Below are 17,919 nucleotides of genomic sequence, written 5' to 3'. Positions count from 1 at the left end.
GTGCTGGGAAAGCGGGGTCCCGGGAAGGGCGGCCCGGGGGCTGGCCGGCTCCTGGGTCCTGCCCCCCGGAGGCCCGGGACGCGCGGGGAGCGCAGGGGTGGGGTGGCAGGCGCGGGGCGCAGGGGGATCCGGGGGGCGTGGGGCATGGGGGGGTGCGGGAGGCGCTGGGGGAGCGGGGGTCGGGGCGCGGGACGCTAGGGGCGGGGGGCGCTGGGGGATCGAGGCGTGGGGGGCGCTGGGGGAGCGGGGTGGGGGGGGCACTGGGGGAGCGGGGCCTGGGGGACCCGCACCAGCAGGGCCAAGGCCGGGCTGGGCAGGGGCTGGCAAGGGCCCTTGGATTGAGCAGCCCTGAGGGCTGGTTCGGTCAGGGGCCAGGGTGGGGCTAGGGGGCTGGCCCACGTGCCGTGGGAAGCCGTTGGCGGGTTTGGGGTTAGAGGGAGACTGGGGGGTGGGGGGGCTCAGGGCTGGAGAATGGCGACTCCTCGCTCAGGGATGGAGTTCTGGAGCGGACAGGCCCCTGCGCCAGATGGCCGTTCTGCCTGCACCTCCGTCCCCGCGCCCGGGAGCTCCGAGCAGCCTCGCCCCGCAGGCCGCTGCCGCCCGGCAGGTGGCGGACGCTGGGATGGTGCCTCGCGGGCAGGGGCAGGGCCTTGCGCCCAGACGTCCTTGGCAGCACCGGCCTGGGTTAGGGCGGGGCTGTCACCCGCACGCTGTGCTCCGGGACCGACCCGAGAGGGGGGGCGCCTTTGTCTCAGAGGGAAGCTGTGCTCCTCACTGCCCCCCCCCCCATGTTTTGTCTCTGCTGCTCCCCACGCCCCTCTTGCTGATGTGCTGTCTCTCTGACCTCAGGCTCCGGGAGGAGGGCACCAGCCCGCGGTGAGACGCAGGGAGGAACGGCCGGCGCCTTCCCAGCCCCAGCCGGGCGCCCGGGGCCGGTCCCTGAGCTCAGAGCGGCCGGGGGCTCCGGAGGACGGAAGCAGCCCGGGAGCAGATGGTCCGGCGCCGGGAGCCGGACAACGAGGGCCTCACGGCCGCTCCCCTGGGGCTCTGCCGCCTCAGGGCGGGAGGTAGCCCGGCGCCGGGGAGGGGGTGGCCAAGGTAGGAAGAGGCACCATGGGCGTGCAGGAGCTGTGCCCCGGCCCCGGCCCCAAGCAGGAGGCCCCGCGGGTGGCGGCGAAGAGGCAGGCCTGGGCGGAGGTGAGGAGACCAGCTGGGGTGTCCCGGGCGGGCAGCTTTCACCCACCCCGTCTGCAGGCCACATGGCACCTCAGGCTGCTTCAGCCGAGCAGCGCAGGAGGGGCCGCGGGCCTTCCCGGCAGCACCGCGCCCTCACGGCCTCCCCGGCCACCGCCGCAGCCTGTCTGCTTGCTCCCGACCCTGGTCATTTTCCTCATAAACCCTCCCTTTGCTCCTCTCCCTGCCCTCCTCCCCTCCATGGCACCGCTGCTCCCTGCCCCTCCCTGCTGTGGTTTCCCTTCTGGGCCCAGCTCCCGGAGCCCTCTCTTCCAGGAGCCGGTCACCCTGGAGGACGTGGTGGTGCGCTTCAGCCCGGAGGAGTGGGCATGCCTGGACGCCGGTCAGAGGGCCCTCTACCAGGACGTCATGGCCGAGACCCTCCGAGCCCTGCTGTCTGTGGGTAAGCGGCCACCTGGCCTGCCTGGCCTGGCTCCCCTGGCAGGCAGGCCCTCACCTCGGGCAGCCTCACTGGCCCCTGGTTCTCGGCCGTGAGGCCTGGGTCTGAGCCCAGGGAGAGAGGACAGGGCTGAGAGCCTCGTGACGGAAGGCAGCGGCAGTGCTGCCAGGATGGCTGCCTCCGGGCGGGCAGCGGCCCTCCTCAGCCCGCTCCCGGCCGCTGGGCGAGGCCACTGCTCAGGGCCGGCCTGGCAGGCCTCCCTGCGTCTGTTTTCCAGCGCTCACACCGCACAGGCAGCCTGCTGCCCCTTCAGGGAGGGCCCCTCAGGGACCTCAGCTCTTCCTCCCGCCCTCCCTGCAGCCAGAACCGCCTCGTCTAATGCAGCCCTGGCCGCCGAGCTGGAGGAAGAAGAGCAGCGCTGGAGAGCAGCCCTCCTTCCCGCGCGCGGGGGCGGCCACCCTGCAGGTGCCCGGGCTTGGGGAGCTTATGGCCGCGGGCCAGAGGGCGGAGGGCCTGCCTGTGGCCGCTTGTCAGGGGCTCCTTTGCTGAAGTCCCTGCGAGAGGAAAGGAAGGACAGGGCGGACTTGACGCCCAGAGGGTCGGGGAGACTGGCTCCTGGGAGGTGAGGCCGAGAGAGGCTGCGTGCGCCAGGCCGGCCGCGGCAGGCCCAGAGCCCGTGGGCACCGCTCTGAGCGCCCTCTCCTGTCGTCTGCAGGGTGTTAGGACAATGAGAGGAACTGGGTTTCAAAAAGTGTTGTAAGTTAATATTTTAATCTGACATTGTTGAGAGATTCCAGTTGAGGTTTCACTTGCTGTTAATCAGAAAACCCTGGAACGGCGGAGGGTGCAGAGCGAGGCGGGTGCGGGCGCGGACTGGGGGTGAGCCTCGCTGTCTCTTCTCCGTCCGGCAGGAGGCGAGGAGCAGCCCGGAGGCAGGGGCTCGGGCCCGAGCTCTTCCCCAGCGGGGCCCCTGGGCGGGACCCCCGAGCCGTCGGCGTCCGGGGCGCGGCCCCCCTTCCCCTGCCCCGTCTGCGGCAAGGGCTTCAGCAAGCGCTGCAGCCTGCGCCACCACCAGCGCGCCCACGGCCGGGAGCGCCCGAACCGCTGTGGCCAGTGCGGGAAGGCCTTCCGCAGCCCCAAGGCCCTGGCCGACCACGGGCGCACGCACCTTGGGGAGCGGCCCTTCCGCTGCGGCCTCTGCGACAAGACCTACTGCGACGCCTCGGGCCTGAGCCGCCACCGCCGCGTGCATCTGGGCTACCGGCCGCACTGCTGCCCGCGCTGCGGCAAGGCTTTCCGCGACCGCTCCGAGCTCAAGCGCCACCAGCGGATCCACGGCGCCGCGGCGCCGGCGGGCAGCCATGTGCCGGCGGCCCGGACCCAGGAGGCCGCAAGCAGGGCCCAGGGCCCGGCAGCTGGGCTGCGGCCGCCCGCCGACAGGATCCCGGTGCTCGTGGTGAGAGCGCAGGCCCCCGCGCCGGCGCCCCGGGGCCCGAGCACCGGGCCCCAGGCCCCCCTGCAGGAGCATTCGGCGCGCAGGGCCTCCGCCGGCCCTCCCCGCCCCCTGGCCCCGCGCCCCCGGCACCAGGAGCCCCGCCGCGGCCGCTGCGGCCAGTCCTGCCGCTCGGCCCCGGGGCCGCTCCGCCACCAGCAGCTCCAGGGCGCGCCGGGCTACCGCTGCCCCGTCTGCGACCTGTGCTTCAGGGAGCGGGAGGCCCTGGTGGTGCACTGGCGGGGCCCCCGCGGCGAGGGGCTGTGCCGGGCGGTCCTGGGCCGGTGGCTGGGCCTCTCGCCGCGCCCTCCCTGTGGCCGGGAGCGCAGTGGGTCTCCGAGGGGCCGCACCCCCAGGAGGCGGCAGAGCAGGAAGGGAGAAGAGGTGCGGAGGAAGAGAAGCCGCCGGGGCGCAGACAGCCTTGGACGCGAGTAGACGCGCTGCCGACGGAGGACGGGCGGACGCAGGCCGGCGGAGCGGCGGAGGCAGAGGCGCAGGAACACCCCGTTTCTGTCTCACCCCATAGAGCAGGCTGGTTGAGCAAAACGGTGGTGCATGGACATGGAGGAAGGGAAGGGTGGGGAAGTCGAGGCTGGAAGTACAAGGCGGCCACCACCCCTTGGTCCCCGGCTCCTCAGGAGGCCCAGGCGGGGCTCGGCCCGGAGCTGGCTCTCCCAGCCCCGCTGCAGCTCACTCTGCCTTTGGTTTTTGGACTCAGCATGTTCCCACCTCCACTCAGCCGCTTGGGACTGCGTCACTGCGATTGGCACGCTGTGGGAGGCAGCGGCCCCGCCCTCCGCGCCCCGCAGAGACGCGAGCGCCTGCGGGCGTCGGGGTGGAAGGCAGGAGGCGGAAAGATGTAGGTACAGCCCTGGCTGGTGTGGCTCAGGGCACCGTGTCAGCCTGCGGACTGAAGGGTCCTGGCTTCGATTCTGGTCAAGGGCACATGCTCAGGTTGTGAGCTGGATCCCCAGTAGAGGTGGTGCAGGTGGGAGCCAATCCATGATTCTCATCATTGATGTTTCCATCTCTCTTTCCCTCTCCCCCTCTGAGGTCAATAAATGTATATGTACATGTATATTTAAAGAAAACAAAGGCGGAGGTACAAAAACAGGAAAGAGCTGGGGAAAAAGTAGATGACAGAAGAGAAACAAATGGGTGTGTCGAGAAGGTGGAACAACAAACTTAAAAAAAATAATGAAGAAACGAGTCCTATTTGGGATTCGGAGCGTTCCTGGAAGTGCACGTTGGAAGGTGCCCACAGCCCAGAGGCCTGATGGATGCAACATCCCGAGGACCGGTCCTCAGCCCAGCCAGCCCTCCGCTCCTGCCCGTGCGGCTGCCCTCAGAAGGGGTTTCCTAGGAGAAGAAAATAACTGGGAAAGTGCCGGCAGTCACCTCCATGAAACCACCAAACGCCCTCTGGGCCGCCCGCCTGGGCCTGTCTCGGGGCGGGGCTGGGGCTGAGGCCTGCAGGCAGCTGCCCTGGGAAGGGGAGGACTGGGCTGTGCCCAGGGGCACGTAAGGGGCGCCCTTCCCGCTGCCCGTCCAGCTGGTAAGACGGCTGCTACCTCAGAGCCCCTCGCCCGTGCAGCCAGCCCCCCTGTCCTCTGGGCTGCCCATCCTCAGCCCCTCTTTTGCTGCTTTCCTGTGGTTTTTGTTGTTTGTTTTTCAGCTTATAAGGAGGAATGAACTTACTTAGTTCTTCAAGAAATTGCCCTGAAAACAAAGAGAAGGAGGTGACTGGTGGGAGGTGACAGCTCCTGCCCGCGCCTCCCTGTCAGCTCTGCAGGGATGCACCCCCTTTCCACTAGGGGACCCCCGCTGGCCCTGGTGACAGGGAGGCCCAGCTCATCTTCCCGCCCCTGCTCGGGCCCTGTGCGCCCCACCCCGGCACCTGCCAGTCTTCGGTGCAGCCAGTTGTAGCAGACGACCAGGGCGGCCAGGGGCCCGAGCACTGGCACGGCCACGAACAGCGTCACCTTCCAGCAGGGCACCCTCAGGAAGTGAGGATCTGGGTTGTCCACCGAGAACAAGCAGGATTAGCGGATGCCCATGCCCCCTCCCTATTGTTGGGGTTTCTTAACATGCTGCAGAAGTCTGCAGAGGTTGCTTACGTTTCCAGCTGTTTAAACGGCATCATTAGGCCTGGGCAGCGTTTCAGTGGGGCCTGGCCGAAGCCCGGCTAGCCATGTGGTTGGACTCCCGCACCCGGGACCACCCGCCGCGACTGGTCCAGCCGACGGGCACTTGGCTCCCCAGTCACTCCCCCCAGATGGCGGGATCTGCAAAGGCCCTGCTTGCCCGCCTTGTCTCCTGAAGAGGCCTGTGCCCGGAGGTGATGCCCGCGGGGCGAGCCTAGCCCGCCCCCCCCCCATGCAGCTGTCATTCAAAGGAGAAGCAAGAGGAGACAGCAGGAGCCGGGCCTGGCCCCGGGCCCAGCACTCACCGAAGGTCCTGTGGAGGCTCTCTGGAAGGAAGAGAGGGAGAGGGACTTAGAGGGCCCGGAGGCCACAGGTCTCCTCCGGGCCGATGTCGTAGTCACCTACAGCGCTCTGCCTGACAGGGACGGGCGGGTGAGGGAAGCTGCGGGGTTGGTGCCTGCCCTGGCTCACAGAAGGCAAGAGGAATGAAATGTTCTGTCATTTTGGCCGCTTTGGGAGTTTTAAAGGGGACTCGGGGATTGGCAGAGATGTCCTGAGAGAAGGACCGCTTTGGTGAGGCCAAACCGGAAGGGAGGGGTGGCGGGCAGGTAATGAAACTCACCTATCTCCGCTCGCAGTTTTCCTAAAACGGAAGGCACCACAGTGAGTCCCCGGGCGCACGGCCCACCCGCCCGCCCGCCCGCCCGCCCGGCGGGAGCTGGCTGTGGTTGGGAAGAGCCCAGGCTCTTCACCTGGCTATTGTCTGGATTAAATATTGGGGTAAAGAGTGTGGGAACCCCGGTGCGCAGCAAAGCCCCAAACCAACAAGATTTTCTTACCTCCCCCTGCTCCTTGGCTTTCCGCCACCCTCTCAGGTGGGGCACCCCCTGCTGGGCCCACTTTGTGAATGTAAATCCGCCCCATCTGACGGGAAGGGCAGGGCTGAGCACTTGGGGAGCAGCCGCCTCCACGCACTTTACATGACATTAGCCTCCCGCTGGCTCTGTCTGCGGCGGGCGGAGGCCTGGTTCCTCCTGCTCGGCCTGTGGCTGAAGGCCGTGTGTATGCGGACCAATTCGGGGAGAAAAAAGCCCCCACTTTCTGTGCCAATATCTCCTCCCTCCCAAGCCCTCTTGCTGTGGGAGGGGAAGAATGGTCCCGGGCTTTGCCCTGAGAACGTGGGGCGGGGGGCGGGGATGGACTCAGAAGGGCTTGGTGCTGAATGGAAGCGCAAGGAGGGTTTCTGAGGGCAGCCGTGCGCGTGCGTGCGTGCGTGCGTGTGTGTGTGTGTGTGTGTGTGTGTGTGTGTGTGTGAGCCTGCCTGCCTGACCAGCTCGTGCCCTGCGGGCTTCCGGCACGATCTGCTCCTGCTGGGCTGCCTCAGGCGCAAGCCCCCTCAGGGTGCAGGGTCTGCGGCGGACGGCGCCCAGCTGCGCGAGCCTGGCGTGGGGCTCTGCACCCAGGAGCCCAGCGGGGAAACGCCGGGAGCCGCCATGCTGGGAGGGCACCGCGCGGCGGGCGTACCTCTCAGCCTGCGCTGCAGGACCAGGAAGAGCAGGCCTGCCGCCAGCTGCAGCAGGAGCAGGGGCAGCACCGCCAGGCCGGCCAGCGCGCCGGGCCCCACCCAGTGGAAGGGATCTGGAAGAGAGCACAGGCGGCCTGTGGGGGGGCGGGGGCTGGGGGAGCACAGGCGGCCTGTGGGGGGGGATCTGGGGGAGCACAGGCCGGCCTGTGGGGGGGGGCTGGGGGAGCACAGGCGGCCTGTGGGGGGGGGGAGCACAGGCGGCCTGTGGGGGGGGGGAATGGGGGAGCACAGGCGGCCTGTGGGGGGGGGGCTGGGGGAGCACAGGCCGGCCTGTGGGGGGGGGCTGGGGGAGCACAGGCCGGCCTGTGGGGGGGGGGGGAGCACAGGCCGGCCTGTGGGGGGTGGAATGGGGGAGCACAGGCCGGCCTGTGGGGGGGGGGCTGGGGGAGCACAGGCCGGCCTGTGGGGGGGCTGGGGGAGCACAGGCGGCCTGTGGGGGGGGGGGCTGGGGGAGCACAGGCGGCCTGTGGGGGGGACCTGGGGGAGCACAGGCGGCTGTTGGGGACTGGGGAGCACAGGCCGGCCTGTGGGGGGGGGGAATGGGGGAGCACAGGCCGGCCTGTGGGGGGGGGAATGGGGGAGCACAGCCGGCCTGTGGGGGGGGGAGGGGGAGCACAGGCCGGCCTGTGGGGGGGGGATGGGGAGCACAGGAGGCCTGCTGTGGGGGGGGCTGGGGGAGCACAGGCGGCCTGGGGGGGGGGCTGGGGGAGCACAGGCCGGCCTGTGGGGGGGGGCTGGGGGAGCACAGGCCGGCCTGTGGGGGGGGGGCTGGGGGAGCACAGGCCGGCCTGTGGGGGGGGGGCCTGGGGGAGCACAGGCCGGCCTGTGGGGGGGGGCTGGGGGAGCACAGGCCGGCCTGTGGGGGGGGGCTGGGGGAGCACAGGCGGCCTGTGGGGGGGGGCTGGGGGAGCACAGGCCGGCCTGTGGGGGGGGGGCTGGGGGAGCACAGGCGGCCTGTGGGGGCGGCTGGGGGAGCACAGGCGGCCTGTGGGGGGGGGGGCTGGGGGAGCACAGGCGGCCTGTGGGGGGGGAGCACAGGCGGCCTGTGGGGGGGGGGAGCACAGGCCGGCCAGCTGGCACCCCACACCAGGCCGCCCGCTCCACAGTCAGGTGAGGGAGGGCTCAGAGAAGGCAGCACAGACTTGACACCTGAGCTTCATCCTGAGGGAGAGGCTAGCAGGCGTCCTCAAACTTTTTAAAGTGGGGCCCAGATCACGGTCCCTCAGAGAGCTGGAGGGCCGGACTATATGAACTACTAATTCCTACTGCAACACCTCGGCTGCGCTCACTGCCCAAAAAACCTGGCGGGCCGGATCAGACTCCTCTGCGGGCCGCATGTGGCCCGCGGGCCGTAGTTTGAAGACCCCTGGAGAGCTTGGACCACAGCGCTCAAGGCTGCAGGCTGGGCTAATCTCGACAGGCCTGAGCTGGCGCCTCAGCAGAGGAGAGCGGTGGGCAGCTCAGAGGTCCCGGTAGCAGGAGCAATGGGAAGGACGAGCTGGCACGGCCATGGAAAGGGCTGTGAACCCCACTGGGAAAAGGATGCTGTTTGTTGTCAGTGACGCTGAAACTAAATGCAGTGTTTCTTTCGATTATGTTTGTAAGCAACACACTACAGTGTAAGCAGAGCCTGTGACTTTGTCTTCAATAAAAACACAAATATCTTCATGTCACATGTTGCAGCAATCTCAAAATATCACTTCAGTCTCTCATTAGTTTGGAATTACACTAATTATCAGGCCATCCCATACCTTGTTATTTTGTTAACTATTTCAGTGCTAACGTGTTTTATTTTATGCATGTGAATCACCCTCCCGAGAAAGGCCATCGCCTTGCACACGGGGTCAGCAGCCCTTTCTGGAGCTTGGAGGCAGGAAGACCCTCAGAACCCAACCCTGAGCATGAGTGGAGCGAAGTGTGTGTGTGTGTGTGTGTGTGTGTGTGTGTGTGGTCTCCGCTCTCCGCTTCTCACCTCTCTCCCATGCTAGAGTCTCCTGGCCTCTCCTGTCTAGTCTCAATGTGCCATGCTTCCGCCAGCCCTTACCTGTTCTCTGCCTTGGAGGGCCGGCTACGGACACTGCCCGCAGCGTCAGGAATTAGGTCACAACAACAACACTGAACCGGCGAGGAGGACGCTGGCCCCCGAGCTCGTCCCCACACACCGAAGTCATGGGCTCGAACCCGGTCAGGGCGTATACTAGAAACAGTGAGCGCATGAAGCAGTGGAACAATAAATCCATGTTTCCCTTTCTCTTCCTCTCTCTCAAACCAATAATAACGCAGTCCATCTAAAAAAATGAGTAAGCGGGTTGGGAGGGATTCGCAGGTATAAATACAATAGCAGAAGTGGTTGTCCAGCTCACATTTAGCTCCGTCTTTGTAACGAGAGAACAGGCCATGGACCTCCTGACGGACGCAGCTGGACAAGGCGACTGCGCCTGGCCGCCCGCTGACAGAGTGCGAGGCGGAGCGCCTGCCACACACCAGGGCACGGGATTGGCAAGACCCAGGTCACCGGAGACACTGTGACTACAGCGCCAATACCAATGTGTAGCTCTTGTTTGGGTCAAACAAACCAGTTGTAAAAATATACTTATGAAACGATCAGGAAAATTTGAACACAGACTGGGTATTGATGACTTCAAAGAAATTTTGTTAATTTAAAAAAATGTGATCATAATATTGTGGTTATAATTTCTTACAGCATTTTACTCTTTTTCATTGAATTTATTGGGATAACATTGGTCAACATAATATACATTGAGCGGCCAGATGATTATGATCTCTGAACGCATAATAATCTGGCCACTCAGTGTGTGTGTGTGTGTGTGTGTGTGTGTGTGTGTGTGTGTTTGTGTGTATGTGTGTGTTAGAAGCCCAGTGCATGAATTCATGCATGGGTGGGGTCCAGCCAGCCTGGCCAAGGAGAGGGCAGTTGGCCAGCCTGCCTGCTGGCTGAACTCCTGGTCCAGGGGACAATGTACATATTAGCCTTTTATTATATAGGATATACAGAGTGGCCAGATTATTATGCGTTCAGAGATCATCAACATCTGGCCACTCAGAGTAGTTTCAAGTGTACATCTCTATGATAGATACATCACCGCATATTGCATCGTGGCTTCTCCATCCAAAGCCAAGTCTTCCGTCACCATTTAAAAAATGCATTGGTTGATTTTAAGAGGAAGGGAGGGAGGAGAGAAGCACTGGTTTGTGTTGCACTTGTCTGTGCATCACTGCTGGTTCTTGTATGTGCCCTGGCGGGAACAAGCCCTCAGCCTTGGCACATCTGGACGGTGCCCCAACCAGCTGAGCTACTGGGTCAGGGCTCCTTCCAGAACCGTTTGTCCCCCTTTACCCTCTTCTACCTCGGCCACCTCCTCAAGTGGTCTTCACTCGAATCCTCAAGGACTTAGCAATGAGGTGACCCTGCAGCCTGGGACTTGCCTTTACCTCAGGGGGAGGCAGGTAATGAGGGGCCAGGGAAGCAGTTGGCTTTGGTCATCGCTGTTGCGGGCAGTGATGGGTCCTTGGAGGCTCGTTAGCGTTATTCTCGCTACCTCGGTATATATTTTAAGGTTCCTAATGATGAGTTTAAAGAAAGGATTAGAGCCGAAACCGGTTTGGCTCAGTGGATAGAGCGTCGGCCTGAGGACTGAAAGGTCCCAGGTTCGATTCTGGTCAAAGGCATGTACCTTGGTTGTGGGCACGTCCCCAGTAGGGGGTGTGCAAGAGGCAGCTGATCGATGATTCTCTCTCATCGATGTTTCTAACTCTCTATCCCTCTCTTCCTCTCTGTAAAAAATCAATAAAATATATTTAAAAAAGAAAAGAAAAGAAAGGATTAGAGCCAAAACCGGTTTGGCTCAGTGGTAGAGCATCAGTCTGCAGACTGAAAGGTCCCAGGTTCAATTCCAGTCAGGGGCATGTACGTTGGTTGCGGGCACATCCCCAGTAGGGGGTATGCAAGAGGCGGCTGGTCGATGTTTCTCTCTCATCGACATTTCTAGCTCTCTCTCTCCCTTCCTCTCTGTAAAAAATCAATAAAATATATTTTTAAAAAAAAGAGAGAGAAAGGATTAGAGACAACTATTAATAAAGTCACAAAAATGACAAGGAAAGAATACGGTCCGAGAGACAACAGAACTGCGGGGAGCAGGTGCGAGTGTCTGGGACCCGCTGCATCGGAGCCCGACCTCGCCTCGGTGGCTCCGCGCGGCTCGGCGGGCGCCCGTGGCTGTGACACGCCCTCCCGCCTGGGCACGCAGACACAGAACAGGAGGAGGGGTGGGAATGTGGGTGTCCGTCCGGAGGAGCTCTGCCCTCCCGGAGGCAGCTTCATTGGGAGGTTACTTTTTCTTTACAACAATTGCTGTCTGAAGAGCCACCCGCCACCATCTCCAGATAGCGCTTTGTTCTCCCACACAAAGCGTCTCTGGTCCTGCCTGCAGGGAGCTATTGTCTGCTGGGTTGGCTGGTGTTTCTCCGCAGGTGGGGAGGAGGAAAGGGGAGAAAGGAGGTTCCCACCCTCACAACACTTTTGTCCTTCGATTACATAGCAATTAACTTTCTCCCTGGCCAGCTGCTCAGTGGTTAGAGCATTGTCTAGCTACCCAAGGTTTCAGGTTTGATCCAACTTAGTCAGGGAACATACAAGAAGCCTCCAATAAATGCAGAAATAAATAGAACAACAAAATCAATATTTCTCTCTTCCTTCCTCTCTCCCGCTAAAGATCAATCATTTTTTTAAAAATAATTAATTTTCAAAGCTTCCCTTTCATCCACTTTACCTTGCCCACATCTAACCATCCTGAGATTAAAAAAATAATAATAAAATGAAACGAATTGCAGGTCCGCATCAGAAGAGCCCGCCAGGCCGTGCTGCAGGAGCGGTGGGAAGCACACGCTGCTGGCTCACTCAGACGTGCTCTATGGCTCTCCTCCCTTCAACTATGTTGGAATATATTTCTCATAGTTCCTCCTCTAATAAAACACCACAGACATATCAACTCTGGAATTCATTGTAATAGGATCTGGTCAATTTGACTCTTTTAGGACCAACCCCCTTGTTTATAACAAATAAAAGGAGATATTCCAAAACAGCAAGAAGGAAAAAGCCCACCCACTTTGATTACTTTCGGATTACTCATGTTGTCTTCTAGCAGCACAAACTAATCGGAAATGGATTCTTTCAGATTTTGTTGCCTCCATTGTTTTTTTTTTATTTTGGTTTTTGTTTCTTACAAATCTTTTCTTTGTAGGTACATGTGCTTTTGCAGGAAGGTCACATGGATAATTATGACCTTTTCTTTCATGCTCTGCGGTGGGCCACACCCATTCTCCTCTCTGCTCCCCCAAAGTGAGCCACACTAACTTTCTTATGGATCTCTTTTCATATTTCTCTGAGACATACATAACACATTCACAAACATAAGGTTTAGTTTTTCTTCGTGTTGCTTGCTTTTTTTTTTTTTTTAATCCTGGCCCAAGGATATTTTTCCATTGATTTCTAGAGAGAGTGGGAGGGAGGCAGGAGGGGGAGGGAGGGTAACGTTGGTCTGAGAGGGACTCCTGGACTGGTTGCCGCCCACATGTACCCCTAGCCGGGCTGGGAACCTGCAGCCGAGGTACATGCCCTTGACCTGGAGTGGAACCGAGAGCCTTCGGTCTGCAGGCCCTCGCTCTAACCACTGAGCCCGGCCAGGCAGTGTGGCTTGCTTTCATCACTCAGCAATGCTTGTGGCATGCCCCAAGCCATCTGCCCTCGCCTCAAACAACCCTGAGTGGCTGCACGGGGTCCGGATGAATAACCCGCAACGGCCCCTTCCGCCCCTGGGCTGCCTGCTCTGGGCTCGGGTTCGAAGCCGGAGGCAGCAGACCCGAAGCCTGGATGCTGCTGTGGGGACTCAGGGGATGGGGCAGAAGGAGCTCCTCCCAGGCTCCGGTGGAGCGAGGCCCAGGAGCCAGGCTCCATCCCGGCAGCGCTCAGCGGGGTTCGGCCGGCGTGGGGGTGCAGGAGGCCGCGGGGCCCTGATTCTCGCCATTGATGCTTCTCTCCCTCGCCTCCCTCTCTGGCATCAATAGATATTGATCTATAAATATTGCTAAATATCTGCCCTCCCCCCCCCCAAAAAAAAAAGCCGGAGCCTGCGGGCACCCACCTTCCACCTGCAGCTCCAGCGCCGCCTCCTCGTGCTGCGCGTGATCGCGGAAGAAGCAGGTGTAGCCGCCCGCGTCCGAGGGGCGCACGCGGCGGATGCGCAGCGCCGCGCGGCCCTCGGCCAGGCCGCCGGGCAGCAGCTCGGTGCGGCCGCGGAACTCGGGCGCCTGCTCCTCCGGCCGGTCGCGGCCGCCGCGGAACAGGTGCACCATGCGGTCGGGCGGCCGCGCCCAGCCCACCTCCATGCCGCTGGCGTTGCGCGCGGGGGCCAGGCGGCACGGCAGCTCCGCCGGGCGCCCCGCCAGCGCGCGCACCGGGCGCTCCGGGCCCAGCACTCGGAACTGCCCTGCGGGACACCGGGCGTCAGGGGCCGGCGTCCGGAGCGGCGTCTGAGCCGCGGGGCCAGGCGGCTCCGAGGCGGCGGCGGGCGGACGCCCCGCGCCCAGCCCCGCGCCCAGCCCGCGCCCCCGCTCGGACTTGGCCAAAGCGGGCGGACCGCCCCCTCCTCCCCCCTGCCTCCCCGGGGCTCAGGTCTGTCTGCTCGGACCCCAGCCGCCAGCGGGGCGCCCCACACCCGCCTGGCCTGTCCCGCAGGGAACGTGTCCCGCTCGAGTGGGAGCCCGCGGAGAGGGCTCCGGAGGGCAGGGCGGGCCTCCTCTGCCAGGGGCTCCGGGCGAACCCAGTTTCTCCTGGGGGCTGAGCACGGGGCACCGCCGGGCTCACCACTCCTGCCCGGCCTGATGCCCCACACTGACCGGCGCGGCTTGGGGATCGGGGCCCCTAAGCTGTCACGGACCATGTCTCCCGGACCCGCAGCCACTCCGGGGCCGCACCCCGTTCCCGCAGCCACGGGGGCCGAGCCCTGTTCGCTGGGAGCCCTGTTCGCGGGGAGCACGCGGACCCGCTCGGAGGGAGGCCGCCCGGCAGCTGGAGGGCGAGCGCGGCACCAGCCTCGCGCCGGGCCGCGGCCGGGGGCCGGGGCCGGGGGGAGGGGCTGGGGCGGGGCCGGGCAGGGGCCCTGCCGGCCGGCCTTACCGGCGTGGCTGGAAGGCGACTGGAGCAGCAGCAGGAGGAGGGGCAGGCGGCCGGGCAGAGGGGAGCACCAGGAGCTCGCCATCTCCGCTCTCCGACGGGACGGCCGGGCACACTGAAGCCGCGGACAGACGGCCGGGCGAGGAGGCAGCACCCCGCCCCCTGCAGCTGTCCCGCGTCACCTCCGGGCCGCACAAAGGGCCTCAGACGGGGTGACAGGCCGGCCTGCCGCCCCAGCTCGAGAGGAGGCTGCCTGGCACCAGCCTCCCTCCGCTCCTCCCCGGGCGCCTTTAAGGGGCTTCTGGGATCTGACCGGCTGGGACCAGACCCACCGCTCCCTCCTTGGACCTCAGGGACCCCCATGTACCCCCGCCCGCCCCCATCCTCCCAGTGTTAGCCAGGGGAGGGTTACTGTTGGCCTTCTTGAGAGGAAGGAACTTTGAGCCTTTTCCTCGTTCTATCACCTCCTGATTGGAACTGCCGGCGGCTTCCCGGCTTCCTCCCGCTCCTCCTGCGGCCCTCCCGCTCCTCCTGGGGCCTGGCCTGCGCCCCGCTGAGCCCACCTCCTGCTCCCCAAGGCAGGCAGGAAGGTGGGGACAGCGTGGTCTTGCAGGACGGGGCCTTCCTTTACCCTCAAGGTCCTCCCACTGGCCTGATGGTCACATAGACATGAAAGACAGCGAGGGAACATGACCAACTAGATTACATGTGTGCACGGGCACCTGAACACATGAGAGCCAGAGGCCCCAGGCAGAGGGGCGCAGGACAGAAAGTAAAATGAGATGCTGCCCACATTCCGAGCGAGGCCCAGGGCTAGACCTTGGGGAGGCCGGAGGGCGTCAGGGTGCAGCGGGGGGCCAGTAACCAGAAGCTGGCCTGCCCTATGGCAGGTGGAAGGGCTATCGCTGACAATCTGCCATCACAGACATGGCCCCAGTCAAACCCCTTCTATGCGGCTAATGAGGACAGAAGCTGCGAGACCACAGGGCCTTGGTTGCCTTTGGGTCAAAGCAATCCACACAGCAGAGAGACACCTGCGGCTCCTTCTGAACGTTCGGAGTTGATGGCCGCCTCTGCTCAGAGAGGCAAGCATGGGAGGTTAGCCAGGATGTCAGGGTAGCCAAAGCCAGAACCGACAGGCCCTGCCGCCTGGCTCCCTCTCCTGCCCGAGTCCTCAGGTCACAGAGGAAGAGCGGAGGGACGGAGAGTTTCCCTCACCTCCCGAGGTCAGCGAGACGGCATCCTCGCCACAGGGATGTGCGCGCGTGAACGTGCTGCCCGGGAAGCCGTGAGCCCCCAGGAAACACCGCCTGCCAGGTGGCTGCCCAGGAAGGGGTGCACAAGCGCCCGGTCCGGTGGGAGACGCACCCCACACAGAGGAGAGCGGCTGTACACGTAAAAGCCGTCCTCTTTATTTCTTTGCACGTTTGCTTCTGTTTCAGTCCGAAGGTGCATAATAATATACTTTGAAGAATGTCCCTCCCAGCCATGTGGCGCCAACTCGTTTCCTCTGCACCCTGCGCGTGCGCCACCGGAGGGAGCCACAGGGCCGTCCTGGGTGAGGAATGGGACTGCATCCCCACCTCCTTTTCTTTATTTTTATTTTTTAAATGTAATAAATTGTTACTGTTCAGATTATTACAGGTGTTCCTCTTCCCCCCTCCCCCATAGCTCCCCTCCACCTGATTCCCCACCCCACCCCATGCCCTTACCCCTGCTGTAAGATTTTTGTCCATTCGCTTCCCGCACCCCTCAGACTCCCTTCCCCCTGAGAATTGTCAGTTCACTCCCTTTCTATGCCCCTGATTCTATTATATTCACCACTCCATTCTGTTCTTCAGAATTTTTTATTCACTTGATTTTTAGATTCACTTGTTGGTAGGTATGTATTTGATGTCTTTTTGTTGTTCATAGTTTTTACCTTTACCTTTTTCCTCTTCTTTAAGAATACCCTTCAGCATTTCATGTAATCATGGTTTGGTGGTGAAGAACTCCTTTAGTTTTCTCTTGTCTGTGAAGCTCTTTATCTGGCCTTCAATTCTGAATGATAGCTTTGCTGGGTAATCTTGGTTGTAGGTTCTGTTCATCACTTTGAATATTTCTTTTAAAAAATATATTTTATTGATTTTTCTTTCAGAGAGGAAGAGAGAGGGATAGAGAGCTAGAAACATCAATGAGAGAGAAACATTGATCAGCTGCCTCTTGCACACCCTCCACTGGGGATGTGCCTACAACCCAGGTACATGCCCTTGACCAGAATCAAACCTGGGACCTTTCGGTCAACAGGCTGATGTTCTATCCACTGAGCCAAACTGGTTTTGGCTGAATATTTCTTGCCACTCCCTTCTGGCCTGCATAGTTTCTGTTGAGAAATCAGCTGACAGTCATATGGGTACACCCTTGTAGGTAACTAACACTTTTTCTCTTGCTGCTTTCAAGATTCTCTCTTTGTCTTTTGCCCTTGGCATTTAATTATGATGTGTCTTGGTGTGGTCCTCTTTGGATTCCTCTTGTTTGAGGTTCTGTGTGCTTCCTGGACTTTTAAGTCTATTTCTTTCACCAGGTGGGGGAAGTTTTCTGTCATTATATCTTTCAATAGGCCTTCAATATCCTGCTCTCTTTCTTCTTCTGGCACCCCAAAAATCCGGATGTTGGTACGCTGAAAGCCATCCCAGAGGCTCCTTACACTGTCCTCACACTTTTGGATTCTTCTTTCTTTCTGCCTCTCTGGTTGGGTGTTTTTTGTTTCTTCATATTCCAGATCTTTGATTTGACTCTTGGGGTACATTGATCTACTGTTGAGTTTCTGTATATTCTTTATTTCAGACAGTATATGCTTAATTTCCAACTGGTCCTTTTCCATCTTTTTGGTATTCTCATTAAGGTCCTCCAAGGTCTCTTCAAGTTCCTCAGCGATTTTTAGAAGATTCTTGAGTGACCTTATAGATGTGATTTTGGAGAGGAACCAAGATGGCGGCATAGGTAAACGCCTATCTGCAGCCTCACACAACAATTTCAAAAAAATGCAACTAAAATACAAAATGGACATTATCCAGAACTACAGGAAAGTTGACTGACTGGAAATTCTACAACGAGAAGGAAAGAGAAAACCAGAAGGAAAATCAGAGGAGCTGTAAAAGCCTAGGGTACGGAGACACAATGTGCACACGGAGAGGATGGAGCTGGAGAGGAGGGGGAGGCTGAGTGCCCGGCTGGCATTCCCTACCGAGAAGGAGACAAAAGCTCTGTACTGTGCTGAACCCCAGATCCGACAGCACTGAACTCAGTTCTAGGCAAGACCCTGGGGACCCAAGCTCATACAAAAGGAATTTAGGCTGTAAGGCAGGAAATTCAGGGGAGCGGCGAAAGGCAGTCAACGGACTGTTGACTGTCTTGCTGGATTGCCCTAGCGGGAAGGAAACAAAGGTCTGGGTTGCTCTGAACCCCACTTCCAACCCCAGTTCCAATGGCACTGAACCCCAGTTCTGGGTTCATTGGGGGAGAGTCTAGACTGTCTGGTAGTGCCTTTTTCTCAGAGGTGCTTGCAGCAAGTACTGAAGGACACAGGAACACTGAGACTTAGGAACCTCATAGGGCAGGACTGACGGGAAGCCAAGGCTGTAGGCTCCACCCTGAAACTCCGCCCCATCCAAGCTGAGCACAGAGGCTTTTTCAATTTTCTAAGTCTAATTGAATAAGGCTGACTCCTGGCATAGACACAGCTGATCCTCACAGCCAATTGGCCTGGAAGTCAGTTCCTCCCAGTGATACCAACAACAATAAAGACTAAACTACAAGGCTGTACACACAGTCCACAAAGGGGTGCACCAAGACTGTCCACCTCAGGTAACTGGGAGGCTGACTTGCCGGGAA

At 61.2% G+C, this 17,919-nt stretch overlaps 2 protein-coding genes across 2 annotated transcripts; one reads left to right on the top strand and one right to left on the bottom strand.

The window, feature by feature from the left end:
- Window positions 1-461: 461 nt before the first annotated feature.
- On the top strand, window positions 462-4,091 carry ZFP57 (ZFP57 zinc finger protein). Its single transcript, XM_045578311.1, has 3 exons — window positions 462-1,636; window positions 1,911-2,177; window positions 2,518-4,091. The coding sequence occupies exons 1-3, from the start codon at window positions 1,114-1,116 to the stop codon at window positions 3,558-3,560; spliced, it is 1,833 nt and encodes a 610-aa protein (XP_045434267.1). The 5' UTR covers window positions 462-1,113; the 3' UTR covers window positions 3,561-4,091.
- Window positions 4,092-4,213: 122 nt separating this feature from the next.
- Window positions 4,214-14,168, bottom strand: MOG (myelin oligodendrocyte glycoprotein). The gene is made up of 8 exons (XM_036428989.2): window positions 14,050-14,168; window positions 13,016-13,360; window positions 6,794-6,907; window positions 5,892-5,912; window positions 5,575-5,595; window positions 5,023-5,139; window positions 4,824-4,844; window positions 4,214-4,484 (listed from the first exon to the last, which is right to left on the bottom strand). The coding sequence occupies exons 1-8, from the start codon at window positions 14,129-14,131 to the stop codon at window positions 4,471-4,473; spliced, it is 735 nt and encodes a 244-aa protein (XP_036284882.1). The 5' UTR covers window positions 14,132-14,168; the 3' UTR covers window positions 4,214-4,470.
- Between the last annotated feature and the right edge of the window lie 3,751 nt (window positions 14,169-17,919).

Source organism: Pipistrellus kuhlii, unplaced genomic scaffold, assembly GCF_014108245.1.
Source record: "Pipistrellus kuhlii isolate mPipKuh1 unplaced genomic scaffold, mPipKuh1.p scaffold_m20_p_96, whole genome shotgun sequence".
NCBI classification, from domain to species: domain Eukaryota; kingdom Metazoa; phylum Chordata; class Mammalia; order Chiroptera; family Vespertilionidae; genus Pipistrellus; species Pipistrellus kuhlii.
This window is presented reverse-complemented; position numbering and strand designations above follow the sequence as displayed.